Source organism: Macaca nemestrina, chromosome 7 (genome assembly GCF_043159975.1).
Source record: "Macaca nemestrina isolate mMacNem1 chromosome 7, mMacNem.hap1, whole genome shotgun sequence".
NCBI classification, from domain to species: domain Eukaryota; kingdom Metazoa; phylum Chordata; class Mammalia; order Primates; family Cercopithecidae; genus Macaca; species Macaca nemestrina.
The window spans coordinates 2,904,725-2,932,480 of record NC_092131.1 but is presented as its reverse complement, the minus strand read 5'-3'; the positions used below and the strand labels follow the sequence as shown (position 1 = coordinate 2,932,480).

The following is a 27,756-nucleotide window of genomic DNA, read 5'->3' as shown; positions in this document are numbered from 1 at the left end:
CGTTTTTATAGAAACAAGAGAAACCAGAACCGATTTGCTAAGGAATCGGCCTCAGTGGCCAGAGTGGATGTCCTGGGCCCCTGGAACCTCCCCGTCTCCTGCAGGCCTGGGAGTGGATGAGTCCACTCGGGCAGGGGATTAACCAAGCCCCCGGGTCTTGAGGGATGCCCGGCTGGCTCCCTTCACCCTGCAGTCAGGGTGTGTCCCCACAACTCCAGGTGCCAGGGAACAGGCGCAGTGGTCTCCAGGGTCGCTTTCAGCTTTGGAATCCAGGGAGCCCAGAGTTGTGGTTGGAGGCAACAAAAAGGGCTGTTTCCAGAAGTGGCCCAGAAGGGACCATGGTGGGGGCTCCCCCGGGAACCCTCCAGCATCATGCTTTCCCCACAGTCACCACAGCCCCACCTACCCAGGCCCAGCCCAGCCCACCCCACCCAGGGAGGAGGATGGGCAGGTTCCTGCCCCATATTCTGGATGCAGAAGCAGCGGCTACCAGAGGTTGGGTCTCAGGGCAGTCATAGACCCAGGCTCAGCCCCCTCTCTGTGTGCTTGGGCCACCCTCCAGCCCTGGTTCTGATGGGGGACGCCACCCAGGCCGATCTCCCCCAGCTGCGGCTGCCTGTCCACTGCAAAGGCAACACAAGGACATGCCTGGCTTTGCGGGGTCCTATGCTACGATCTCAGGTGCTCAACAAATATTGCTCAAAGATGGGCACCACACCCCCAAGAAATCCTTCAAAATTGATCCTCCCACCTGGGGAAGCAGCACAGGAAGCAGTGAGACTCGAAGCCAGTAGAAAATGTACAGAGAGGACGGCAGAACCTTGGGAAGGCCATCTTCCAATTCCTAAAAGCTTCGGACACAAAAGGCCCAAAGCCCAAGGGCACTGCGTGTGACCCACACATTCCAGACAGTTAAAACCTCGAGCCAGGCTGGCCGACCGCGGAGAGGGCAGAGAGAACCCCACACACTCCTCATGCCTGCTGGAGACTCAGGCGCTTTTGTTTTTATTCTGACTCTGAGGGTAGACACATGTAAGCTGAAGGGTCTTCACTTTCAGTTTAGCCAGAGTGGAATTAGAACAGAGATATCCATTATCAGACAGCCAGGAGAGAAGCAAAGGCACCTCAGAAGCAACTTGGCGGACCCGCCTCAGGAACCCCGGGTCATGCCTGTACTTCCCACCTTCCTTCCTGGGGAGAGGCCCAGCCCCCTAAGGGACCCTGGAGAACCCACAACCAGGGCGCCCAGCCCCTGCCCAGCACAATTCAGGCCCAGCTGCCCCTTCCCAGGGTGATGTGTCTGGGCTCCGGGGACAGCCCAGTCCGGGGTGGGTCTGTGTCTGCATGCAGCCAAGCATTTCCGTCACCCTGGCTGTGGGGCTGTTCCAGCTCCTGGGATCCAGCAGTGCAGCCCCGAGGACAGACCCAACCGGAGCCAACCCTCAGGTTCCAGAACCACCCCTGCCTCCTGCCCCTCCTTCTGGGGCCCTAGATGGCTCTGGCCTGGATCAGGGCTGGGCAGAGGGTGAGGCAGGAGCCACCCCACCTTCTGCTGGGGACACAGACAAGGAGCTCTCCGGGCTGGAAAGAGTCCCCTGTTCAGTGGGTCAGGGCTGGCAGGGGAGACAGGGAAGCCCATCAGCTTAGGGGGCCTCGGATTCTGTCCAAACCCCTTCCCTCAAGGACCTGGCTGCCAGCTGGAAACTCAGCTGGGCCCCAAGGCCACAGCCCCCTTGAGCTTCCAGAGCCTCGATCCCCCGGCCTTGACGTCCCCAATGGGAACCTGCCTTCACCACAGTGTGACGGGTCACCTGCCAGCCTCACTCGCGGGACCCAGGGTGATGCCCCCACCGGGACCCTCCATGTGGACCCAGGCATGTGGCCTCCAGGAGGCTGGTGCCCAGCCACCCAGAGACACCAGCCAGCTGCTGATGGTGGACGGGGTGGGTCACCAACACAGGGAGCTAGGGGCTCGCGTCTCCCTGGGAGGGTGGGCGCAGCAGCAGGGAGCACTCGGCAGCACTCAAGCCAAGAAACAGACAGCCGCTCATCGAGCCCCGGGTGAGGAGGCCCCGCCCCTGGAATGAGTCCTGTAGAGGTGGACCCTGGGTTCTCCTGAGGGGTAGGGTCCACAGCCAAGCAGCCCCCTACCCTGGGGTCCCAGGTTCACATCCCAGCTCCTCCACTTGCCTCTGTGGAGCCTCAGCACACAGACTCTGCAGAATGGGAAGGCGCTCCCTCCTCTCTCAGGTGGATGCTGGATGTGGGAGCCCATGGGAGGGGCAGAGGGGCTGTCCACACAGCACCCACGGCTCCCATCACGCACACAATGCTCACACACATATGCACACGCACGGGCATGCACACGCTCACATGCAACACGCGCACATTCACATGCGGTTCCTCACGCACATGCCACACACACTGTGCAGACACACCTGCCCAGGCACCCAGGCACTCACCTACATTCCTCCCCACACGCCCTACATGCACACTCACGCCACAGGTACAGTCACACCCTCACACACACTCACTCACAGCCTCCCATGCACACTCACAATCAAGCCTTCACAAGCACGACAGTCACACCCTCTCACATGCAGTCACACCCTCACATGCAGTCACACCCTCACATACACTCACAGTCTCACCCTCACATGCAGTCACACCCTCACATGCACTCAGTCACACCCTCACATGCAGTCACACCCTCACATATACTCACAGTCACACCCTCACATGCACAAGTCACACCCTGACATACACACAACAGTCACACCCCCACATGCACACTCACAGTCACACCCTCATATGCAGTCACACTCTCACATCCACAACAGTCACACCCTCACATGCAGTCACACCCTCACATCCACAACAGTCACACCCTCACATACACTCAGTCACACCCTAACATGCAAACTCAGTCACACCCTCACATACACTCAGTCACACCCTAACATGCAAACTCAGTCACACCGTCACATACACTCAGTCACACCCTCACATGCACAAGTCACACCCACACATGCACAACAGTCACACCCTCACATGCACACTCATGCACACTCACACCCTCCCATGCACACTCAGTCACACCTTCCCATGTACAGTCACACCCACACATGCAGTCACACGCGCACATGCACACTCACAGTCACATCCTCTCATGCACTCACATACACAATCACACCCTCCCATGCACAAAGGCACTCACAGAATCACATCCCCCATACACACCCACACACAGACCCCTGCCATGGCTCCTGGCCCAATCCTCTGTGTGGCAAGTGTGCCCCCCAAATCCCCAACCAGATGATGCCCCTGCCTCTGTGGAGCCCAGATTACCACCTCCGTGCCCCTCGGCCCAGCACAGACAGGACCCACACACAATGAGGCGAACTCACAGGCCTCAGAAGCCTCCCTGAGCCCGGCCACGGGGTGTCCCAGGCCTATGGCACCCACCCAGGAGGGAGACTCAGCCGGGGAGGGGCCAACCTGGGGTCAGAGGCTGGAAGGTGCCGTGAGCTCCTCCCCACACGTAGCCTCTGCCTGGATGGCAGAATTCATGCAGAATTCGTTCAGGGCTGAGTGACGTCTGGCCACCCCTGGGCCAGCTGGCATGGAGACAGCATCTGGCCAGGGTTGGGGGAGACCAGCTGGACGCCCTCCACCCAGGCTGGCCAGTCAGGTCCTACTGGGACAGCCATGGGGCCCTGTGCGAGGCCTGGAGGTGCCCCCCACCCCCCGCCCCACACCCGTAGTCTCTCTGCACCATCCTCATCAGGGAGCCAGCACCCACCCAGTCCACTGCTAGGCTCACGAGTGGGCACTGGGGCGCTCACCTCACTACGCTCGAGGGGACACACGCAGGGCTGCATGTGGCCAGGGCCCAGGCAGAGCCCCCCAGCTGCTTCCCCAGGCAGGCCCATGCCCCCAAGCGCAGCCGGGAGGTCAGGGGCCAGCTCCCCTGCCCGCGCGGTGCCTAAATGACGGCGCTCTTCTCCTCTTGGAAGGAGGTGCGTGGGGACGGCCGGGCCAGCAGCAGCTCCTTCTCGTGGATCAGGCTGTCCAGCAGGTCCTCCTGACGGTAGTTGTGGTACACCTTCAGGAAGGCCAGCGTGGTGATGGCCAGCCAGGCCAGCCATGAGGCCCAGAGGCCAAACTGCACAGAGGGCAGGGGCAGGGTCAGAGGCCGTTGGGAGTCCGCTGTCAGCGCACCCCCCTCCCACCAGGTCCCAGGCTCTGCTCTGCAGGGAAAGGAGGGGACTCAGAGGAAGGAGGAGGCTGAGGACATGGGGCAGGGCCGGATCCTGAAGACCCTGCCCAAGATCAATCTTCTGAGTTCTTTCCTGCAGCCAGCATCGTTTTCCAGCACCTGCGCCCCTCCCGGAACCCACTCTGGAGCAAAAGCCCTGGGCACTCAGACCCACCCCAACTCCAGGCCAGCCAGAGGCCCTGGGGAGGGGCAGTGGCCAGCGGCGAGCGCGTTCTCCTGCAGCAGCTCGGGCCTGTGGGCTCTAAGGAGGGCGGGTAAACAGCGGAGGCTCCTTCAACCACCAGAATAAATTGACCTTTAGCTGCTGTTTCCAAACGGTTGAAGGAGAAACAATTTAATCAGAACCAGGCCTGAGCCACATTAAGCTGATTCTCATTTGAGCGTATTTGTCATCAGACTGCACTCACACCTTAATCCAACTGGCACAAATTAGGCCTGAGGCCTCTTCCACTCACTAAATTTGCATGGAAGTGTCTTTGACAGATCCAGTTCATCACGGCAAAGAACACTCAGGCCCACCTATGGCCAGCCCCTTGGAGGGTTCTGGCCAGGAGAAGCGTCCTCAGCCAGCCACAGCCAGCAAGAGCCTTCAGAGGCCAGTCTGGGGTCCGCAAGTGGATCTGAAGCCGGTGGGCCCTGATCAGTGCTGGCAGGAGCCAGGTGTCTGGTCTCAGCCAACCCCACCCGGCACCCCTCCTCTGCGTCACCTCCGTCTGGGGCACACCTGCAGACTTCAAGGAGCAAACCCAATTCCAGGGTTCCCCCTCCGGCCCTCACAGACCACTGATGTGTCCCCACAGGTCTGCATTTCAGCAAATAGGGTCCCTCAGAGTGGGGTCCACCATGGTCCCCCACCGAGTCTCCTAGGGGGTGGGGGACGCAGCTTATACAAGGGTAGGGTGGCAAAGCTTCTGAATTCCCAAGTGGGATCCCCTGCATCCTTCCTTGGACTCCGTGTCAGCGTCCCCCTGGCTAGGAGACGTCCCTTGGACTCCGTGTCAGCGTCCCCCTGGCTAGGGGACGTCCCTGGACTCCGTGTCAGCGTCCCCCTGGCTAGGGGACGTCCCTGGACTCCGTGTCAGAGTCCCCCTGGCTAGGGGACGTCCCTTGGACTCCGTGTCAGCGTCCCCCTGGCTAGGGGACGTCCCTTGGACTCCGTGTCAGCGTCCCCCTGGCTAGGGGATGTCCTTGGACTCCGTGTCAGCGTCCCCCTGGCTAGGGGACATCCCTAAGCCTCCAGCACTGACCTGAACAGGCTCACCTCACGCTGGCACCAAAGTCCAAGGCCCTCGTCCCTGCACTGGACCCCCAGGATCTGATGCCTGGTTTCGTTTCTGACACCACCTCCTCCAACACTTCTCACTCCAGACTCCAGGGCCTTGCCACTTCCTGATTCTAACTCACTGTGGCCATCTCCTCCCCAAACCCACCTACAAAAGCCCAGCCCTCCCCCACCTGCAGGAAGCCTTCCAGAGTGCTCCCACTGCCTGGTCCCGTTGTCAACCACCTTATCTGCATAGGAGCCTGCCTCCTCCTCTGGATAGGGGGAGAGTTCAGCGAGTGTCCAGCAGTAAATGCCCCCCTCCCAGCATTCCCAGCATTGCAAGCCTCCCCTCCTGCCCAGAGCCCCTACCTGGGCAATAGCAAACTGATCGTAGAAGGCGGAGTTGTCCACACCCAGCTCCAAGTCGATGTCCTGAAGCTCTTCACAGCTAAAACAGGAGGACGTAGGGTGGAAGGTGACCACCAGGACAGCCAGTGCAGGACATGGCTGAGCCGCTGGCCAGAGAGGCACGAACTTTGCCCTACAATGGTTGGGGGGCAGCAGGGAGTCTCCGAGGACACCACGGGCGATCGGCCTCGAGGCCTCCTCCATGGAGCAGTACAGCCTTCGGGAAAGGAAACCTCCAGGCCCCTCCCCATCCTGGCCCTGGACGGCCGGAAGACACCAGCTCGGCCTCTGCTCTCCCGGACCCTCTAACCCCATCCCCCACACTCTGAGGGTCATGGAGTCTCAGAGGCCAGGCCCCTCCCCATCCTGGCCCTGGACTCCTGGAAGACACCAGCTCAGCCTCTGCTCTCCCGGACCCTCTGCCCCTGTGCTCCACACTCTGAGGGTCACAGGGTCTCAGAGGCAGGAGATGCAGGGCTGCCTCAGCCATACAGAGATGGAGGTGGCGTCCCCACCAACGCTGCCCAGAGGCTCTGCCCCCGTCACGGAGGCATCTGTGGAGGCAGTGGGCATCAGAGGGCCCGGGAGTGAGCCAGGCCTGGGCTGCCGGTGTCCTGCACCCCCAACATAAAACATAAAGCCAGGACACATTGACAGAAGCAGGGTGCCAGAGACAGGGAGCCCAGCAGCCCCCACACCCCCTGGAGGGGCTGAAGGGCTGGAAACGGTGTCCGTGAGGCCAAGGAAACTTTGCCTGTATACCAGGAGTTGCCCACGCTCTCGGGAAACAGGTGGCCAGAGCCAGCAGGCGGAGCTGGGACAGTGCAGGATGGGGCACAGGGCACAGCTCAGCACAGGAGGCCCTGCAGGGCCACACGCCCAGGTGCTCACGCTTTCCTCTGGTTTGTGCCCCAGGTACCCCAGAGTGGAGGCACGGAACAGACAGGCAGGGAGCCCCTCGGCTCTGCTGCCATCTATTGCAGATGCTGCGGTTTCAGGTCTTGGTTTGCTTAAAGGAAGAACGTGGGAACTCTGGAGGGTTCCTGTCTTCCAGGGTTTTGGCCTGGGGCACTGGATGGTGCCCCTCAGGGCTGGGCATCCCACTGTTGGGGGCAGGCAGTCACCGTGCTCCACTCTGGGGCCCCCCACAAGCCAAATGATGCCCCTGCTAAGATCCCAGAGGGACCACCATGGCTCAAAGGCCTTCATCCCCAACCTGCCTGGGAGCTGACCCTCACCCTACCAGAAGCTTTCTCTGCTCCTGTTCTTCACCATCCCTGTCCCCTCCACCATCTTCCAAATCCCACACCCTGGGGACCAAAGCCCTGAGCCTAATGCTCTCCCTGGGCTCTCGCATTCAGCCAGCACAGGACAGAAGCCCAAGGGTCTCCAGCTGTGTGGTCACATCGAGCTTCCCAGGACCTGGGGCTATGCTGCATGGGATCTGTCACGCAAGCCCTGGTGGCAAGGACAGGGCAGCCGGAGTCTCTGATCACCTGGAGTCACCCCCAGCCATATTCAGCCCTAGGGATGATCGCTCGTGTGTGACGTGTGATGCTCCCTGCTCCCAGAGCGGGAAGGTATCAATGTTGCGGGGCAGGTCTCAGGAGAGGGCCTGTCCAGGTATACACAGGCAGGGGCACAGTGGTACCAGGGACCGCAGACTCAGGATGGGCTTCACGAGGGAAGATCACCCAGAGCAGGGCAGGGTGTCAAGGGATTTTCAGGGGAGGTGGGCCAAGGCTGAGGCCGAGGCAGGTGGGGCAGGCACACCTGTGGGCTACGGTGCCCTTCTCGGTGATGGTGTCGCACCACATGGTGAAGCCCACACTCACGATGGTGCTGGCAATGAAGACCAGGAAGACCACGAAGGCGCTGACCAGGAGGTTCAGGAAGGCGGAGAAGAAGGAGCTGCAGCCAGAGACAAAAGGGGCAGACTCACTGGATGCCACCTCCCGGGAGACCCCCCACCAAGCTGCAGCCAGAGACAGGAGGGGCAGGCTCACTGGACACCACCTCCCGGGAGACCCCCGCCCCAAGGCTGCAGCCAGAAACAGGAGGCTACCTCCCGGGCGACCCCCACCAGCAGCACCTCCAGACCCTCAGGATTCCTGGGTTGGGCCCTGTGGGGCCTCGAGGGGTTGCTCCCCGTTCCTGCAGTCCCTTGGGCAGCTCCACGTGCCCGCCCTGGGCTGCAGGTCACACCTTCCCAAAGACCCAGGACCTGGAACCCTGGTCCCCATCATTTCATAAAAGAGGTTGCACCCAGGGTGGAAATGAATGACACCCTTGCAAAGCCGCCCACACACAGTCACCAGCAGCTCTGGCCCAGGTGCTTGTGTCCCCCCAAATCCTTATGTTACAGTCCGCCGAGGGGTTAGAAAGTGGGGTCTTTGGGAGGAGAGGAGGTCATGAGGGTGAAGCCTCATGAATGAAATGAGCGCCCTCCCAGAAGCAACCCCACCGAGCTCCCAGCAGATAAGGACACAGCAAGAGGAACGGGCCCTCAGCAGGCATCGAACCTGGATCCCAGCCTGGATCCCAGACCTCCAGGCTCCAGAAGTGTGAGCAGTAAATGCCTGTTGTTTACAAGCCCCCAGCCTGTGGTGCTGAGAGCATCCATTCACCCGCAGGTCATCAGCACGTGGCCTGGACCCCTGGTAGGACTTGCTTGATGGGCTGACTCTGGTTTATCCATTTAAACTTAAAAGGCCGGGCTGTGATTGGGCCCATCTGACCAGGGCCAGAGCATGGGGAGCACAGGAGGCGGGGTCATGAGGAAGGAGCTCGCTTAGGGCTGGGCCACACTGCCCCGGGGGTCTGAAGCCTCTGCCAGGGCGCACACAGCCATGGCTTTCAGAGGAGGCTCATGTTTCCTCTTCTGAGGATACCGGGCACGTGGTCGGGACACCCACCCCACCCAGCCCTCCTGCCTGGCATGCAAACGTCCACCATCTCTGAATTGCTCCAACAAGATTCAAAGTCCTTCCAATGGGCCTGGCATGGGCTCAGCCTGGAATGCACATGGAGGCTCGTGGGGCAGGGATAGGGACTGTCCCTCCAGTGGGAGCCCCAAGGGGGACTTCCTCCCAGGCAGACATCAGCACGAGCAGCACGGCTGAGAAGGGGCTGCTCCCGCCTCTCACCTACAAGCAGGCTGGATGTTTGCCTGTGTGCTGTCAGCACGCTGGATCTAAGGTAGGTGACCCACGAAACAGCTTCACAGTGATCACTGAATAAACAAGGTCTCCCTGGAATCTCAGCCAAGAAAACATCAACGCCACCATCATCCGAACTCGGCAGCTGCTGATGAGGCAACGTGGAGGCCAGCGCGCTGCCTGTTCATTCATTCATTCATTCAGCAGGCACTTTCTGAGTACCCGCTTGCCCTGTGCTGGGCACAGAGGGCAGAGTGATACAAAAGACGAAGTCCTGGCCCCGGGAGGTGCCCCAGCCAACATGCTGAGGATAAGCCCAGGCCACAGCACCCAACTCAGAGCAGGTGGCACCAGGCTACTTTGTAACATCTGGTGCCTCCAAGGAACCCGTCCACTGGCTCCAGCCCCAGCCACACTGTTTTGGTGACCGCTGGGCTGACAGCAGAACCACCCCCCAGGAATGGGAGGGCTTGAGCCACCCCAAGGAGTCCCAGACAAGGGGAGAGGACACAGGGACACTCTTAAAGCCACGAGCTGTGATCCCAACAACCACACCAAAGGGGGCAGGACCAGCAGGACTCATATACCTAAGCGTGGGGGGTGATCTGCCCAGGCCTCACGGTCAAAGATGGCTGGAGGGTGGGTACCGTATGCCAGTAGACAAGCCGCAACCCCCACCGCAGCGCCACATCCAAAGCTCTCTGATGACAGAAAGAGCAGTGGCAAAAGTTTGCCAGGATGGGTGCGGGTTCATTCTCGGTCCCTCTCTGGCCCAGTGTGCTGTGAGTCTCAGAGCTGTCATACGTGGGACTGGCTCCATTAGCCCAGTCCAAGCCTGAATCACTGTGTACCAGTGTCTCCCGCCTGCTCTTCGCAATGCGTCTCCTCCATTCTCTGTCTGGAGGCTGAAAGGTACGGACCATGGCAATGACCCCGTGCCCTCTGGCTTCTGGCTGGGTTTGGGCAATGGGGTGGAAGGGTGGGAAAGCAAGGTGGGAATTTGCTACCAGGTCCCTCCACTGAAAGTCACTGCTGCCCTCCAGGTGACCCACCCGTCCAGGTCCCATTAGCCAGGGATGGGGACAGCACCACCTCCACTATAGTCACAGAGCGGGGCACAGTAAGCCCACTCCACCTCTGCAGCCTTGGACCAGCTGCTCCACCGCAGCCAAGGAGGAGGTGGTGGCGAGGCATGGCCAGGGTTAGCTCCACAGCCAGAGGCAAGGAAGCTGCTTGGCATCAAACCCGGCCCGCTGGATGGTGCTGGAGTGGGGGCAGAGGACAGTCCTTAGCCAGGCTCCCGCAGGGCACATCCGCCCCTCCACCTGCCGGACAGCCCTCCTGTGGTCCTCCCAGGGACCTGGTCCGGCAGGGGCACCCTCCGGCACCTGGCATTGCTAGACTTCCCTGACAGGCCATCCCAGAGACCTCCCTGGAGGGCCAGGCTGACCACAGTGCAGACAGTGAGGTCGGGCTAGGGCCTGTTACCCAGTGCCACATCCCAATCCCCCTCGGGAGGCTGGGGCAGCACCCTCCACATCTATAGTATACCGAATTCTAGACAGGCACGTGCACAGCTTAAGCTTCCCTGAGTGGCCCGGCTCCCTAAGGGCAAGGTCTCCCTGAAAGACCCCAGTGCCTGCAAATACCTGGCCCAGCGCACCTGAGATACGGCAGAGGCTCTGGGCCCAGGCGACCCACTGTCCGCTTCCACCGCTGAGCATGGGCCACAACACAACCTCCAACAGACAGAAAAGCCAGTTATCTGGAGACTTCAGACATCCAGCCACATCCCTATGAAATGGGCCTGATTTTGGAGTCTTCTCCCATGACCAGATCGAGGAGTTCCCCACGAGATAGGAAAGGGACCCCAGGCTGGGGCCGCTGCCGGCTGACAGCCTCGGTCTGCTCCTCTCATTCCTTTCTGCTCGGTTTCCAGGGATCCTGCCCAGGCTCTCCAGGTTGTTAAAGCATTGGATATGTCCAGAGCCTCCCCAGATCCAGCTCCCCAGAGGTCACAGGGCCACCCAGCCCCTCCCTCACCAAGGCCAGGCCAGGACAGTGGTCAGGAACAGGAGCCCGGCACACACAGGGTTAACCCTCTCTCTTCACTGCCGCTCAGGGTGCGCTGCCAGGATGTGCCATCTCCATGGTGACCACTGTCCTGGAAAGCCCAGCAATGTGAAGGCTCAGCCGGGCAGGCAGATGAGTTTAACACAGTGCCCCTCTGGCCTGCCAACCACAAAGTGCTGCCAGCCCACGTCCTCAATGCTCCCTCTCAGCACAGCCGCCCCAGGCCCATGGCTGCCTCAGCAAACCCTTCTGCCCCGAAATGGCAAGCCCCCCTGAAGCACAGGCGCCATTCCATTCATTCATTCATTCAATCAGCAGCCAATAAGGCAGCATCAAGATGACACCGCTCTGCAAAAGCTACCCCCGCCCCCGCCAGACTCTAATCTTCACACTTCTGGGCACGAGCTCTCAGGGCCTGGACTCTGCACGAAAGACACCCCCGTAGGAAGAGGAAGCTGGCACCTGAGACATGGCCTCTGCTCCACAAGCTCTGGACCCGCCGTGTGACCCTCAAACAGACCTCAAACAGGCCCTGCGCTCGCACTGGCGGGAGGGCAGTTGGGTGGCCTCTGAGGGTGGAGTCCACTTTAGAGGATTAGAGCGTGTGCCGTCCTAACCAGGCCCAGCTCTCTATCGGCCAGAGTCTGATGGGGTCAGCAGGCTCCTCCATGGGCTGGATGTCCAGTGGCCGTTGATGGCCCTGAGAGCCTTTTTCCACCACAGGAGCTCCCTATAAAGGCCTGTCTCAGCCCCTTGGCTGGTCCTGAGTCCCCTTTACCGACCTGGACTTGCTTGCCTAGTCTATGTAGCTGGAGCAACAATTGAGTTGGAATTGGCCGCCCTATCACTGGGCCCTGCAGACCCAATCTTCCCAGGGGTCCAGAACTTCCTGACATGGCAAGTCTGAAGGGTGGACCTGTTGGCCAGACAACTGAGTCTGCACAGGTATCAGGGCCAGGTGAGTGACCACAAGGCAGCAGGCCTCAGGACCCAGGCATCTTTCTGTCAGTCATTCAACAAACTTTATCTGGTGACTCCTACACACCATCCCCTGTGCTCAGCCCTAAGGACACAGAGATGAATAAGGTGCATGCCTGCTTTGGTTTCACCCAGCCGTGGGTCCCCTAGGGTGGGAACCTGTGGCCTGAGATGGCTCTTGAGAGCATTAATCTACGCCTACAACCAGAACTCAATGGAGGGCTGACACTTTGGACAGATGTCATCGCACAACCCATCTGCCAATGGACTGTGCGGTGCATGAGGTGGGGGACAGGTGGCCACATGACCACGTGACCTGAGCCACTAATTCCTGATGGCCAAGAAGGACACGGGCACCACATGTCCCTGGAAAAGAGCAGGCTGGGCAGAGGTCAGTGGTGGGAAGATTGGTGAACCCCTGAACTGAAGCAAAGGGGCTGAACCTGAAATGTTCCACCACAGGCCCCCTCCCTGAGAGCAGGAGTCGCCCGGGCCTGACCTCCAGTGGGGTCAAGGCCATGGTGAGCCTCCACAATGTAGACCCCCTCAACAACCCTAACCCTCACCCTAACCCCCACAGGCCCTGAGCACACCAGGTCATCTAAGGCTTCCTAAATCCCATACGGGCCGGTCAGCAGGGCTGCGGCAGAGGCCGCACAGTCGGCCTGCATCCCAGTCGGCTCCACCCCATGGGAGGACGGAATGCCACAAAGAGTGCTGGGAAGGCCTGAAGACTCCCCAGGAACCTGTCTTCCGCCTTTGGAAGGAGATGGTGCCAGCAGTTTGCCAGGGCTGACAGACAGATACCTTCCGTGAGACAGCAAGAGGCAGAGCTGCTGTTATGGCGTCCCTGGGTCTGCTGCCCAGTGTGTGCAAAACAGACCACGCCCTGTGCGACCTGGACTCCTGTCTTGCAAGCTCTGGGGCTCTTTTCTCCCCTCTCCCTGTCCCCCGCCTCTGGTGGAACCCCCTATGAAATCTCACATCACTCCAACCACATAGCTGGGTCCTATCTAGACAGCCACCATCTCTCAGTCTCAGTTGGACCACAGGCACCCTGATGGACACCCAGGAGGCAGGGAAGACGTGTGTGAGCAATGAACCAACTGTGGCCCCACCTGGCCTGCACACTTCACCCTCAGCTTCCAAGACTAAAGGACCTCAAGCCTTGGGAAGCTGACCCTACTCTCTGGCTGTCCCACTCCCTCTTCACGCCATGTCTCATTCAGGGAGACTTCCACCTGCCTGCCCTGCACACACAGCCCAGACTGGGTAACTCTCGGGTTTGGCAACATGGGTGCAGATGATGTCTCAAGCCTCTTCTTGGGACACCAGCCCTGGAGTGGGCTGAGGGGAGGAGGACGGCTGCAGATGGACAGGACACCATCCTGCGCCTGGCCTGACCCCACCTTGAGCAGGGCTCCAGTCACACAATTTGGGTCCATGGCCCCACAGTACCTGGGTCCTCCCAGGCTGACAGCCAGCTTGCTACTGACCCCCACCCAGAACCTTAGTGTCGTGGGTGGAATGGTGTTCCCCAAAAGTTATGCCCAAGTCCCACCCCTGGCACCCATGATTGTGACTTTATTTGGAAACAGCATCTTTGCAGGTGTAATTAAGCTCTGGATTTCAGGATAAGATCTCCCTGAGTTTAGAGTGGGCCCTGAATCCAGTGACTGGTGTCCCTGTAAAAAGAGGGAGGACAGAGAAGCAGAGAGAAGACGCCCTGTGCGACAGAGGCAGCGGGTGGTGGGACAAGTGGGTTTAAGTCCAGTTGGTGGAACTGTGCTGCAGCAGCCCCAGGGTGCTCCTACCCACAGGCGCTGGGATTCTCACCCCTCCTCCAGATTTTACAGCCCCACTCGGCATAGCCCTGGCTCCATCCCTTCTCCCTGGAACCCCTCTTCTTCCCCTCTCTGGCCCCTCTCTCAGCCAAAACCAAGTGGTGGGCTCACAGGGGATGGGCAACAGGAGGGCCTCCCCACTCCTGCCACCCGCACCCCTCTGAGTCCTTCTCATCTCCTACCCTCAGGCAGGGAGTGAAAACCTACAACAAAGGATGGGGGTGGGGGCAGAGTTTGGGAGGGGCCTGGGTTTCATGAGTGCTCTCCCGGAACCTCTGCAGGATCTAGGGCTGCTCCTGGGCACAGCAGGCCTCCGCCAGGGGAGTGGGAGGGCCCACAGAGGGCAGCCACATAGGGGGTGGGTGGGCGCACAGGGGGTGGGTGGGAGCACAGAGGGGGCGGGTGGGCGCACAGAGGGGGCGGGTGGGCGCACAGAGGAGGTGGGTGGGAGCACAGAGGGGGCGGGTGGGAGCACAGAGGGGGCGGGTGGGCGCACGGGGGTGTGGGTGGGCGCACAGGGTGTGGGTGGAAGCACAGGGGTGTGGGTGGGAGCACAGAGGGGGCGGGTGGGAGCACAGAGGGGGCGGGTGGGCTCACGGAGGGGCGGATGGGCGCACAGGGTGTGGGTGGGAGCACAGGGGGGTGGGTGGGAGCACAGAGGGGGCGGGTGGGCGCACAGAGGGGGCGGGTGGGAGCACAGGGGGGACGGGTGGGTGCATGGGGGGGTGCGAGGGTTCACAGAGAGCACCTGCAGAGGGAGTGGGTGAGCCCGCAAAGGGCCCCTACAGAGGGAGTGGGTGGGCCCCCAGAGGGCCCCCAGGGCGCCACTGGCTAAGGGTACCACCGCACCCCAGGTGAACCAGGTTGTATAGGCTCCAGTATCCAGTATCCTGCCGGAGCAGGAAAGAGAAAGAGGAAAATGGAGGCCAGGATGAGGAAGGCCCTGAGCCCACAAGGCACAGCCCCCGCCCTGCCGTCTCTCTCCATGAACCAAGGCCTGAGCTCGAGGTGTGCCTGGGTGGCTCCCCTCCAGACAGCCGTCTGCCGTCCCTTGCCTGGGGCGATAGTGCCGGGTGGGGCTCCCCAGTACGCCTTGTCACTGGGACCTGGAGAGCCCAGCGCAAGCCCTAGACCGGGCTGGGAGCTGTCGCCGGTCCTGGCGAGTGTGGCCCGGCTGAGCCCGCCCAGGAAGGTCCAGGCCTGCTGGGTGATGACGGTGCAACATCTGCAACCCAAGTGGGCAGATGTCCGGAAGCGGGAGGTGATGCGCACTTGGGGAAGGGAGGCACTGGCCTTGTATGCAGGACCAGTGGTCGTCATGGTCCCTAGATGTGTGTGTAGACAAAGGGCGGTCTGCATGGAGGGGGTGAGGGCTGATTGTTGACATTTGCGGGCCTCGGAGCTACCGGAGAGACGGAGGCACTCGCGCGCCCCCCTGGGGAGGCGGGTCTGGGGGCGCTGTGGGCATGGAAGGGGCGCCGCGCCGGGAGCGGCCCCCACTTACCCCTCGTGTCCCTTGCAGAGGAAGAAGAGCGTGCGCCAGGCGTGCGCGGCGGCCAGCAGCAGAGACAGGAGGCTGGCGAGCAGGCTGAAGCGGCAGGCGGCCGGTGGGCCCCACTCCTGCACCGTGAAGCGCTCGCGCTCCTGCACCGTGAGGTTGGCGCTCAGCCACATGCCCTCGGTGAAGAGCAGGCAGCGGCCGCGGAAGTCGTGGCCGTTCTCGGACAGCGGGACCACCACCACGAAGCTGAACAGGAAGGCCAAGAAGTAGCAGGCGCACTGCGCGAAAAGGAAATTGTTGAGCGCCATGGCCGGCCCGGGCGAGAGCGGCGGCGGGGAGGCCGCGGGAGGCTGCGCCGGGCGGGGAGCCCGCGGGAGGCTGCGCAGTGGCGGCGCCGGCGGGTCCCGCGCGCCCCTCCCGGGACGCGTGCGCATCGGCCGAGCGCGGGAAGCGCCTGCGGTCAGCACCGCGGACAGCTCCTGGTGCTCGCGGGCTAGGAGCCCGGGGTCCAGAGGCTGGTCCCGGCCAAGCCGGAGAAGGGCGGCCTGCGGGAGATGCAGGAATTTTACCAGGTCGGCCTGGGGAGACCGACCCTGTGCCTCTAAAGACTGCGGGAGCCACCTGTACGGGCCTCACACAGGCCGACTCTGGGTCCCCAGTTCCTCATCAGCTCGAAAGAAAGGAGGCCACGAGAGACAGGGCGGGGCGGGGATGTTGGAGGACACCCCCAAGGTGCCCACAGTGAGGTGTAGGAGTGCGGTTTGCAGTCCAGGCTGAAGTGATTCCTTTGCGGGAGTCCTGGAATGCAACGTATGGGGGGAGGGGCCAGATCGTGGAGGAGTCGGGGTCCGTGGGACTGGGACAGAGGTCATCCTCGAAGAGAAGGGGAGGGTGAGGCCGGGTGTGGGCAGGAGGGGGTGGACCGTGAGCTTCTGCAGCGCCAGCCCTCCGCGGGGATGTGTGTTACACTGCGTGGCACGGTCAGGACCCTGGAGCTGCATTTGTAAGATAAATAATGGGTGCCCCGAGCCCCTCATTAAGACATCTTTGCTGAGATGGAAACCGCTGATGCATTAATTAATAGAATTAATGCCTTTTCTAGTTGCCTTTAAAATTAAGTCACCTTTAGTCCAATTCCCAGAGTGAGGAAGCCCTAACATTGCTCCTCCTGGTTTAAAGTTACATCAGCATTTTTGCTGCAAGCACTAAAAAATCTTTTTGTTTTATTGACTAAGTAATATATGCTCATTTCTTAAGTCAAGTAATAGAGATATGTATACAATAAAATAGAAAGCCTTCTCCTCATCCCACTCCCCTACCCCATCACACTACCAGGGGTGACCACTTTAATAGCCTGGCATCTATTTTTCTAGACATTTTGCTAAGCACATAAGCACACACACACACACAATTAACAAAAATGTTTCATACTATACATAGTTTTTGAAGGCTGATTCTTTTATTCAACAAAATGTCAAGGAGATTATTTCCTGCCTACACATACACCTATTTCGTTCTTTTTAATAACTGCATAACTCCATTATAATGATGATTCCACAATTTGCATAACTATTCCTCTTAAGGTGGATGTTTTGTGTCTCCAGTTTTTCCTGCCTCAAATGCTGTCATGTGAACATCGTTGTACACATATGTTTGTGAGCTTGCACAGGCATTTTTATAAGAGAAATTCTTAGAAGAGGAATTGCTGGGTCATGGGGTATGCACATTTAAAATGTTGACAAAAATTGCCAAACTGGCTTTAAAAATGTTGTTCAGCCGGGCACAGTGGCTCAAGCCTGTAATCCCAGCACCTTGGGAGGCCGAGACGGGCGGATCACGAGGTCAGGAGATCAAGACCATCCTGGCTAACACGGTGAAACCCCGTCTCTACTAAAAAATACAAAAAACTAGCCGGGCGAGGTGGCGGGCGCCTGTAGTCCCAGCTACTCAGGAGGCTGAGGCAGGAGAATGGCGTGAACCTGGGAGGCAGAGCTTGCAGTGAGCTGAGATCCGGCCACTGCACTCCAGCCTGGGGGACAGAGCGAGACTCCGCCTCAAAAAAAAAAAAAAAAAAATGTTGTTCAAATTTACCCTCACGTCTGGGTTGTAGACCCCTCCCCCTCCACGGCTGAGAAACAGCAGTTGTATTCAAATCCTGCCAGTTTTCACAGAATGTGCTCGTTGCTGTGTAAACTTGGACTTGCTTTGGCATCATGAGGCTGAGCATATCTTCTTACACTTGCTACCATTTGCAACTTCTTCTCTTCTGTGGATTGCATTTCATTTTGCAATCACTTTGAAATCGGGCCTTGAAGGCCAGCCACGAGGTCGGCAATGGCCACTCTTCTCTTGGAGAATCCACTCAGGGTTGTCACCACTCTTGGAGTATCCCCAGGGAGCCCACTCAGGAAATTCACCCCCTCCCCTGACTTGAGCAGGCGTGGAAGTCCCATCCACTCATTATCCAGCAGTTTGACCAATTTGAACACATCTGGAGGGGTTACACTTCTAGGCTTTGGCCGACATGAAGGAGACCACGACAGCTGACAGGGAACCGCCAGCACTGGAAACTGCAGACTAGGTTGGAAAGATGATTAAACATCTGCCATCTTCAAAGGTCAAAGGTGCGAGACTCTGGCATGTCTGTGATTAGTTCTATTTAACCTTCAAAAATCAAAGACTTCTCTTGTTTGTATTAGTCAGGGTTCTCCAGAGACACAGAACCAGTAAGATGGAGAAAGAGAGAAAGAAAGAGATTTATTTTAACGAATTGGCTCATGTGATTTTATAGACTGGTAAGTCTCAAATCTGCAGGGTGGGCCAGCAGGCTGGAGACCCAGGAAAAGTCGATGTTGTGGTTCAACGCTGTGGCTGCAGAATTCCCTCTTACTGGTGGGGGAGGGGGATTGGGAGGTGGGGTCAGTCTTTGGTTCTATTCAGGCCTTCAACTGGTTGGATGGGGTCACTGCTATAGTTTGAATGTTTGTCTCTTCTGAAATTCATGTAGAAACTTAATCCCCAATGTAGCAGTGGGGCCTTTAGGAGGTGATTTGGTCCTGTCCTTATGAATAGATTAATCTTTTCATGGATTAATGGCCTAATGGATTCATGGGTTGTCTCAGGACTGGTACTGATGGCTTTATGAGAAGAGAAAGAGAGATGAGCTGGCACACTCAGCCTCCCCACCATGGATGATGCCCTGCCCCACCTTGGGACTCTGCAGGGAGTTTCCACCAGCAAGAAGGCCCTCACCAGATGCAGCACCTCGACCTTGCATTTCCCAGCCTCCAGAAACTGTGAGAAATAAACGTCTTCCCTTTATAGATCACCCAGTCTCTGGTATTCAGTTTTAGCAATAGAAAACCAACTAAGACACTCACCCACATTATGGAGGACAATCTACTTTACTCAAAGTTCACCATTTAAATGTTAACCTTGTCCAAAACTACCCCCACAGAACCATCCAGAATAATGTTTGACCACATCCCTGGCACCTTGGCCCAGCCAAGTTAACACATAAAATTAATCATCTCTTTATTGAAGAAAGTCCAATCTACAGAAAATGTGGAAAACTCCAAAATTCACTTTTAAAAGCCAACATTACATTAATACCAAAATCTTATCAAAACTGTGGCGGAAAGACATAGGAAATTTCATCTACAAATATGGATGCAGAACACTTTCAAATAAAATATTGGGACATTGAACACAACCCAATGTATTAAGAAAGTAAGAAAACAAGAATGGGTAGACTTTAGTCCACAAATGAGAGAATAGCTTTGCTTTAGGAAATCTATCAATGATATGCTACATCAGCAAATAAAGGAGACAAACCCACCTTTTCGTATTAAGGAATATAAAAAAAAAAAAAACCTCTATGTAAAATAAAACTACCTAAACGTGGTCAAGACTACCTTAAACCACATTATAAATCTGCACCCATTCAGATCAGGAACGACACAGGAATGCTCACTGTTGCAACTATTATTGACCATTTTGGGGGCAATTCTACCTAATGAACCAAGACAAGAAAATAAAATAAGCAGTATAACTATGGAAACAAAGAGGCAAAACTATCTTTACTGGAGGATAATATGATTCTACACCTAGGAATCTCAAGATACTCTATAAAAATATTAGAATTTGCAAGTTAATTTTGTTCTGAGTCTGAAACCTCTCTTAGGTCCAGAAATTGGGCCAAGTGTCTTGACGTCTCGGACGGTTCCCCTTCACATCCTATGATGGTGTCAAGTGCACCAAAGTAAGCAATGCCTCTGCCTTTCCTCCAGGGATGCCTAGTCCTGTTGTCCATCTCCTCCGCTTTCTGTTGGTCAGGACACGCTGGCTCCTTCTTTGACTTTGCTGCTCTTTGGGATACCTGAGCTCACCTTGCTCCCAACGATTAGGTGGCACCTCCTGGTCTGTCTTATCTGGGGATCCCACCAGCCGCATTGTTCTCGGGGCACCTAGTCCTGTGACGGCAGCTCCGACCATCATCCCACTGAGCTTCTCAGTGATTCTGCCCCCTCTCCAGTGCAACTTTCTTGCTCTGGTAAATGGAGACTCCTCTGCAGACACCCTGCAGACACCCAGGAATGGGGCCTCGGTGGGTGCTGCAGCCTTTGTAGCACGGCCACTCGAGCGCGCCCCTGTCCCTGAGCTCTTACTCCCTCTCCCGCCATCTGTCCTGGCCATTCTATTCTACAGGGGTGAGCATCCACCTTCCAAGCTTCTTAGAGCCACTTAGATGAGTTTTCTGTCACCGCTGCAACAAATCGCCACCACGGCACAAATGGATTATCTGACAGTTCTGGGAGGCCAGAACATCCCAGGGTCAGAAGTCGAAAATCAAGGCATCTGCAGGGCTTTGTTCCCTCTGGAGTCTTCAGGGGAGAATCTGTTTCCTTGCCTTTTCAGTTTCTAGAGGTTTCTGTGTTCCTTGGCTACTGGCCTCCTTGCTCCATCTTCAAAGCAAGCAGCACCAGTCCAGCCCTTCTCATGCTCCACCCCTCTGGTTTCTGCAGCTAGAAGACTCTCTATGCTGACATTAGACCCATCTGGAAAATCCAGGATACCCCCCAACCTGAGGTCCTCAACCTTAATCACAAGCACAAAGTCCCTATTTCCATAAAAGGTAACATACTCATGGGTTGCAGGAATTGGGATTGGGATGTGGACATCTTCAGGGCATTACTCTGTCTGCCCCACTATCCTAGGAACAAGTTAGCCCTGCCTCCCAGGGCTCTTGCCTGGTGTTAAACCTTTGTATTGTACGACACCTCTACCTTTTGGATAAATTCTTTCTTACCCAACATTTATGTTCTACTCCCCTGCCTGGATCCAGCACGCTGTGGTCCAGGGACATACATATCCCTGCCTCCTCCTGGTGCATGGTCTTCAGATCCTGCAGAGCCGTCGGGGCACGCTGGCCTCCCTCTCTCAGCAGAGCTCATTGTTTGACGTTGGTCACCAGCAGGAGAGATGGAGTAGCCCCTCCCTAGAGGGCCATGCATTCTCCTTGCAAAGCAAACCTGCGGATCATCTTCCAACAAGGTGTCATGGGTTGACTGCGACCCCAACAAAGATATGTTGAAGTCCGAACCCTCAGCACATTAGAATGTGGTCTTATTTGGAGATGGGGTCTTTACAGAGGTAATCAAGTTAAAAGAAGGTCATTAGGGTGGGCCCTCAGCCAATGTAATTGATGTCCTTGTAAAAAATTCGGTGACAAACATGCATAGAAGTAGAATACCACAAGAAGATGCAGGCAGAGACTGGCATGATGCTTCCTGCTAGGGTTTCAATGTGTCCCCCAAAATTCATATGTTGGAAATTTAATCCCCAGTGTGACAGTGCTGAGAGGTGGGGCCTTTAAGAAGTGACTAGGTCAGGAGGGCTCATGAATGGATTACCGTCCTTACTGGGAAAGTGGGTTATTTACCTTGGAAAAGGACTCCTTATAAAGAAAGAATTAAGCCCCTGTTTCTCTTGCATGTGTGGGTTCTCCTGCCCTTCTGCTTTCACCATGAGGGCCCTCGGCAGATGCTGGCACCTGAATATTGGACTCCCAGCCTCCAGAACTGTGAGAAAATGAATGTTGTTTAAGCTGCCCCCACCTATGGCACTTAGACTCAGCAGTCCCAGAGAACTCATACACAAGGAAGTGCCTGTCTCTGATGTGGAGGAGCAAGCCCCTTCTGTAGGCCCAGAGGCTTCCAGAAGGTATGGGAGAGCCCCAACCTCTGAGCATGTCGTCACAGGTGGGGTTCTCTAGAAAGCAGACTGTAAGGTGGAGAAGTACCCAGAGAGGCTTGTTGGAAGGGCTCTGGGACCACAGATGGGGAAGAAAAGATGAAAACAGAAGAGGGCAGAGAGGCTGCTGGCTGAGACAGTCTCAGTGGTGGCTCAGCTGACCCCAGGGTCAAGGGCTCTGAGCCTTTGCAAGCACATGTGGACCAGTCACTGGAAGCAGCTGGCCTGGGACAGGGAGTGACCTGGAGTGAGGCAGCATCAGAAGAGGCTGGCAGCTGGGAACCATCGAGGGCAGCTCATATGGCAGTTTGAGGAATAAGTTCTTCTCTCCTAAAGGGGCCCGCCATGGGGGCCTGAGGCTGGCATGGCAGCCTTGCCAAGGCTGAGGGTCCTATCACCTCCGGAGCTACGCTGCCCTTAGAATTAAGCCCTGGGCTGGACCTCCACCTTTCCTTGCCTCCAATTGTAGGGGATGAGACTCTCAGGACAGGCTGCCAAGCAGGCCCACTGCCCCCCACACCAGGCCTTGAGTGGAGACGAGTCAAGCTCGGCTCCCATCATCTTTCTCCAGAAATTTGTAGCACCGAGCAACAGCCATCTGATCCATGGTTCTGTGATTCCTGCATTGCCTCCGCCTCTCGTGCTTCTGAGATAAGGCACCAACCAGTGCACTTCCTCCTCTACCCGATACAGCACCTGGGGCACCACGGGGAGAGGGTCCCTGACACTGCAGGGCTGTCACTTCTGCACTAGCCACAGCAACAGGTACCACAGCCAGTGACTGCCAGTAGTTAGTCTAGCCCCAAATCCTATGTGTGTCTGCTTCCCAGGACCACCCTAGGTTAGGGGAACAGATGCTAGACCTCGAGGTTTGTAGACAGGAGCACTGAGGGTGGGGGTTCCTCTCAGGAGCAACACCTGTGAGCCACCAAGAGCAGCAGGACTGAGCCGAGGGAGAAATGCTCGGTGACACAGAGGCAACCCCCTGGGAACAGCCCCTTCAGAGCAGCTCCACAGAGGAGCAGGAGCTGGACCTTTGTACCCCCGCACTGACCCATCATTGGACCCAGGCTGCCTCCAAAATTAAGTCCCAAAACTTTAAAAGGCTGATAACGCCCACTCCTGGCCTGCCAAAGCTGGGGACCCCAGGGAGGAGGGAGCCTCGTGGTCTTCTGGAGGAACCTGGCACAGTCGGTAGAAGCTCAGAGCGGCCGGGCGCGGTGGCTCACCCTGTAATCCCAGCACTTTGGGAGGCCGAGGCGGGAGGATCACCAGGTCAGGAGATCAAGACCATCCTGGCTAACATGGTGAAACCGTGTTACTACTAAATAAAATACAAAAAACTAGCCGGGCGAGGTGGTGGGCGCCTGTAGTCCCAGCTACTCGGGAGGCTGAGGCAGGAGAATGGCGTGAACCCGGGAGGCAGAGCTTGCAGTGAGCCGAGATCGTGCCACTGCACTCCAGCCTGGGCGACAGAGCAAGAGTCCATCTCAAAAAAAAAAAAAAAAGCTCAGATCGTCGCACCTGCTTAGACCCAGCTCCAACACTTCTGAAACATGGGGGCTCAACAGAAAAGCCTCATTTCATAAGGCCATGTGTACATGAATGTTTATTACGACGGTTTGTACCAGCCAAAAATGGAAAACAACCAGAATGTTTACAAACCAGGGAGCAATTAAATAAATCCTGGCACCTCCTTATAATGGAAAGTTTTGAGCTATTAAACAAGAGTCGGGTCTGTGGGTACTGGCTTGAAGGATTATCTGTCTAGTGCTATATTTTAAAAAGCAAATTGTAAAGTCATGTGTTTGTATTATCCCATTTATTTTTTATAGTCTTTAAAAATTTAATACTTTTGCTATTTACAAAATCTTTTTTAAAGTTTAAATAATTTTCAGTTCAATTTTTTGGATATTGTGAAAGGTGATCGACTTTTTCCTCTTATATGGGTGGAAATTGTATATTGAACTTCTTTTACTTTTTAAAAATTTTACCTTTAAAATATTTTAAATTCACATATAAGTGGATTTGCTTCTGGAACTACTCTTCCTTTTGTCTTTGGTGTGTTATACAAATAGCACATTTTTTTCGTATGGACATTAGCTATTTATTTCATCTTTTTTGATATAATTCTTTTTATTATTTTACTTTAAGTTCTGGGATACATGTGCAGAACGTGCAGGTTTGCTACATAGGGATACATGTGCCTTGGTGGTTTGCTGCACCTGTCAACCCGTCATCTAGGTTTTAAGCCCCTCATGCATTAGGTATTTGTCCTAATGCTCTCCCTCCCCTTACCCCCCATCCTCTGACAGGCCCCGGTGTGTGATGTTCCCCTTCCTGTGTCCATGCATTCTCATTGTTCAACTCCACTTATGAGTGAGAACATGTGGTGTTTGGTTTTCGGTTCCTGTGTTAGTTTGCTGAGAATGATGGTTTCCAGCTTCATCCACATCCCTACAAAGGACATGAACTCATTCTTCTTTATGGCAGCATGGTATTCCATGGTGTATATGTGCCACATTTACTTAATCCGGTCTGTCACTGACGGGCATCTGAGTTGGTTCCAAGTCTTTGCTGTTGTGAATAGTGCCGCAATAAACATACATGTGCATGTGTCTTTATAGTAGAATGGTTTATAATCCTTTGGGTATGTACCCAGTAATGGGATGGCTGGGTCACATGGTATTTCTGGTTCTAGATCCTTGAGGAATCGCCACACTGTCTTCCACAATGGTTGAACTAATTTACTCTCCCACCAACAGCGTAAAAGCGTTCCTGTTTCTCCACAGCCTCACCCGGTTGTGACTACCGTCTGCATACATGTGTGAGGGGAGAGAGATGCTGTGCTCCAGCCGCTGTCGCTGGGGCTAGGGGAGGACACTCCCAGATCCCTCTATGGAGAGGATGTCCACCTGGAACTTCAGGGGTGGTCTGGCTCCCCCCACTGGCCCCCAGGCTGCAGAGCTGCCTCCTATCGTTGTCCTCTGCTGCAGTGCCGCCCCCACCTCAGGGATGCTTTGCTTTTCTCCTTCCTGCCAGCTCCCAGTCAGGGCCTGTCTGACCTGTTGCCTGAGGCCTGGAAGGATCCAGGACAGCTGACTTTGGCCAGGTGTGGGAAAGAGTCCAGAAATACGTAGTCCAGCACCCAGGTGCACCTGGAACGTCTCTAAAGCAGGAGGGTATAAATAGAACACTCCAGAAAGAGTGTCCTCATCAGGCACTCCCTTGCCCCCACCACATCCCATATGAGGGAAGCTGTGGATCAGGTAGAACAGCCAGGCCAGCAGGCAGTGCCCTAGGGCTCGAGGCAGGGCCCATGGATGGTGCTGCAAGGCCTCTGGTGGAAGGGGAGGAGGGACATGGCTGGAGGAAGAAGCAAGGCTGAAAAAGATTGGGGCTGGGAAGGGGTCAGTGGAGACTCAGAAAGCAAACCACAAAAGATCTAATGTCTTCATGTTTCACTCCATTTTTTTGGCTCCTACTGAGGGCAGACATAAGATTATATAAAGAAGACTGCTCTCCATCCGAAAGATGACTGAGGGGCACTGTTCATCATCTCACTCACTGCACTCCACCTGAATATGACACAACGGAGTCCTCCGTGCATGGGAGAGAAATGAGTGGTGCCAACCACTCCAGAAGAACACCCAGTGAAGGCCCCTGCAGAGGGGTGAATGGGTGGAGGGTGGTTGGGTGCATGGGGGATAAGAGGATGAATAAATCAATTTGTACATCAGTAGGAGAGTGATAAATGGATGAGAGGGTGGGTAGGTGACTGGCTGGATGAATGGATGAATGGATGGGTGGATGGATGAGTGGGTGGGTAGATGGATGCATAGATGGATGCATGGATGAATAAGTGGGTGGGTGGATGGAGGGGTGGATACATATATGGGTGGATGGATAGATGGATGGATGGATGCATGGGTGGATGCATGGATGGATGGATGTTTGGGTGGGTGGATGGATGGATGGATGTTTGGTGGATGGAGAGATGGATGGGTGGATGGATGGATGGTTGTGTGGTTGAACGTTTGGGTGGATAAATGGATGAGTGAATGGGTAGATGGATGTGTAGGTAGATGAATGGATGAATGAGTGAGTGGATGGATGAAGGGATGGATGGATGGATGGATGGATGGATGGATGGATGGATGGATGGACAGATGGATGGATGGATGGATCGATGGTTGGGTGGATGGATGTTTGGGTGGATGGATGAGTGAGTGGGTAGATGGATGGGTAGGTGGATGAATGGACGAATGAGTGAGTGAGTGGGTGGGTGGATGGATGGATGAATCGATGGGTGGGTGGATGTTTGGGTGGATGGATGGATGGATAAATGGATGGAGGGATGGATGGATGTTTGGATGGATGAATGGATGGATGGATGGGAGGGTGGCAGGAAGGATGAAGGATGAAGGATAAATAAATGTATTGATTTATTACTCACACATTGATGAATGTGTGAGTAGGTGGGTAGGTGGATTAATCAGTGGAGAGATGAGGGGCAAAGAACGATTAACAAATTCTTACAGCCATATTTTGGAAAATACCAGCAGCCTGATTCTGGCAAGTTAATCGCTGATACAGGAAATCAGAATGTTGATGTGTTGATTTACCCTGAGAAGTTACTGTTTACAAGACTAGAACACCAACATCCATACTCAAACTGTATTTGCTGTCAGCAATGCTATCTGGGAAGGCACAATCAGAAGTCATCTTGAAGAGCATGGAATCAGACGGGGAATAAGATTATTTCATGATAATGAGCTCAAGCTAAGAGGAGCTGCCTTGCATCTCCCAATAACATACACCTGTCCAGGTGACCACAAGTACTTGAGGTCTAAAACAGTGGCTCCCTCTCCCTGGACAGTGCTGGGAAGGGCATGTCAACAATGTCTCCCTTTTTCTGTGATCCCATGGCTGTCTTTATGATTATCATGTCCCCTTATGATTAACACGTTATTTCCCTGAGCTTATTCCTTTGCTTTTCCAGTTTCTTCAGTTTAAAATCTTAACCTATTCATATTCAATCTTAATGAATCAATTTAAGTCTATACATTTTCCTGTTGGTAACACTTTGGCCATATCCCATAGGTTTTAACATGAAATGTTCTCATGGCCATTTGGCTACAGATAGTTAACAGTTTCTATTTTTGTTTTAATACCTGCTAAAATAATTAATAGTGTATTTCCAGCTATACTCATTTTGATGGACTTTCTTTTTGCCATTGATTTCGAATTTTATTGATTTGTGGTCACTGAAGTTAGCCTTACATGTTAATTTTTAAGTTGTCAAAATTCTCTTAGTCATCTAGTACACGTTTTTTTAAATGTTCTTGCTGTGCTAAAAAATTTTTTTTTATTTGTTGAGTATGTATTTCTATGTGTCTATTAGATCAAGCTTTAATTGCTTAAATTTATTTATAGTCTATTAAATTTTCAGTTTCTGGGGTAGGTCTCCCACCATGACTATGAATTCATAATTTTCTATTTTTGCTTAATGTATGTTTTCATTATATATTTCAGTTTATGACTCTCATGGACTCTTCTTTTTTTTTTTGAGACAGTCTCGCTGTGTCACCCAGGCTAGTATGCAGTGGTACAATTTTGGCTCCCTGTAGCCTCTCCTCCTGGGTTCAAACAATTCTCCTGCCTCAGCCTCCCATATAGCTGGTACTACAGGTGTGCACCACCATGCTGGCTAATTTTTGTGTTTTTAGTAGAGACAGGGTTTCACCATGTTGGCCAGGCTGGTCTCGAACTCCTGACCCCAGGTGACCTGCTCACCTTGGCCTCCCAAAGTGCTGGGATTACAGGCGTGAGCCACTGCCTCTGGCCTCATGTATTCTGTATGAGTTGTTTCATTTGTCAATATGAAGTATCCCCTTTTGTCCCTTTTAAACATTTTGCCTTAAATTTTATCTTGTATTATATAAATATTGCTAGGACTACTTGTATTTTTTTAGCATTTTTGATAGACTTTTTTATTC

At 55.4% G+C, this 27,756-nt stretch overlaps 1 protein-coding gene and 1 pseudogene across 1 annotated transcript; both read right to left on the bottom strand.

The window, feature by feature from the left end:
• Nucleotides 1-1,820: 1,820 nt before the first annotated feature.
• Nucleotides 1,821-3,932, bottom strand: LOC112428030 (uncharacterized; annotated as a pseudogene).
• LOC105489836 (transmembrane protein 179) lies at nt 2,514-15,882 on the bottom strand. Its single transcript, XM_011755016.3, has 4 exons — nt 15,509-15,882; nt 7,725-7,862; nt 5,913-5,991; nt 2,514-4,165 (listed from the first exon to the last, which is right to left on the bottom strand). Exons 1-4 carry the CDS (start codon nt 15,811-15,813, stop codon nt 3,986-3,988), a joined length of 702 nt encoding a protein of 233 aa, XP_011753318.2. The 5' UTR covers nt 15,814-15,882; the 3' UTR covers nt 2,514-3,985.
• Nucleotides 15,883-27,756: the final 11,874 nt, after the last annotated feature.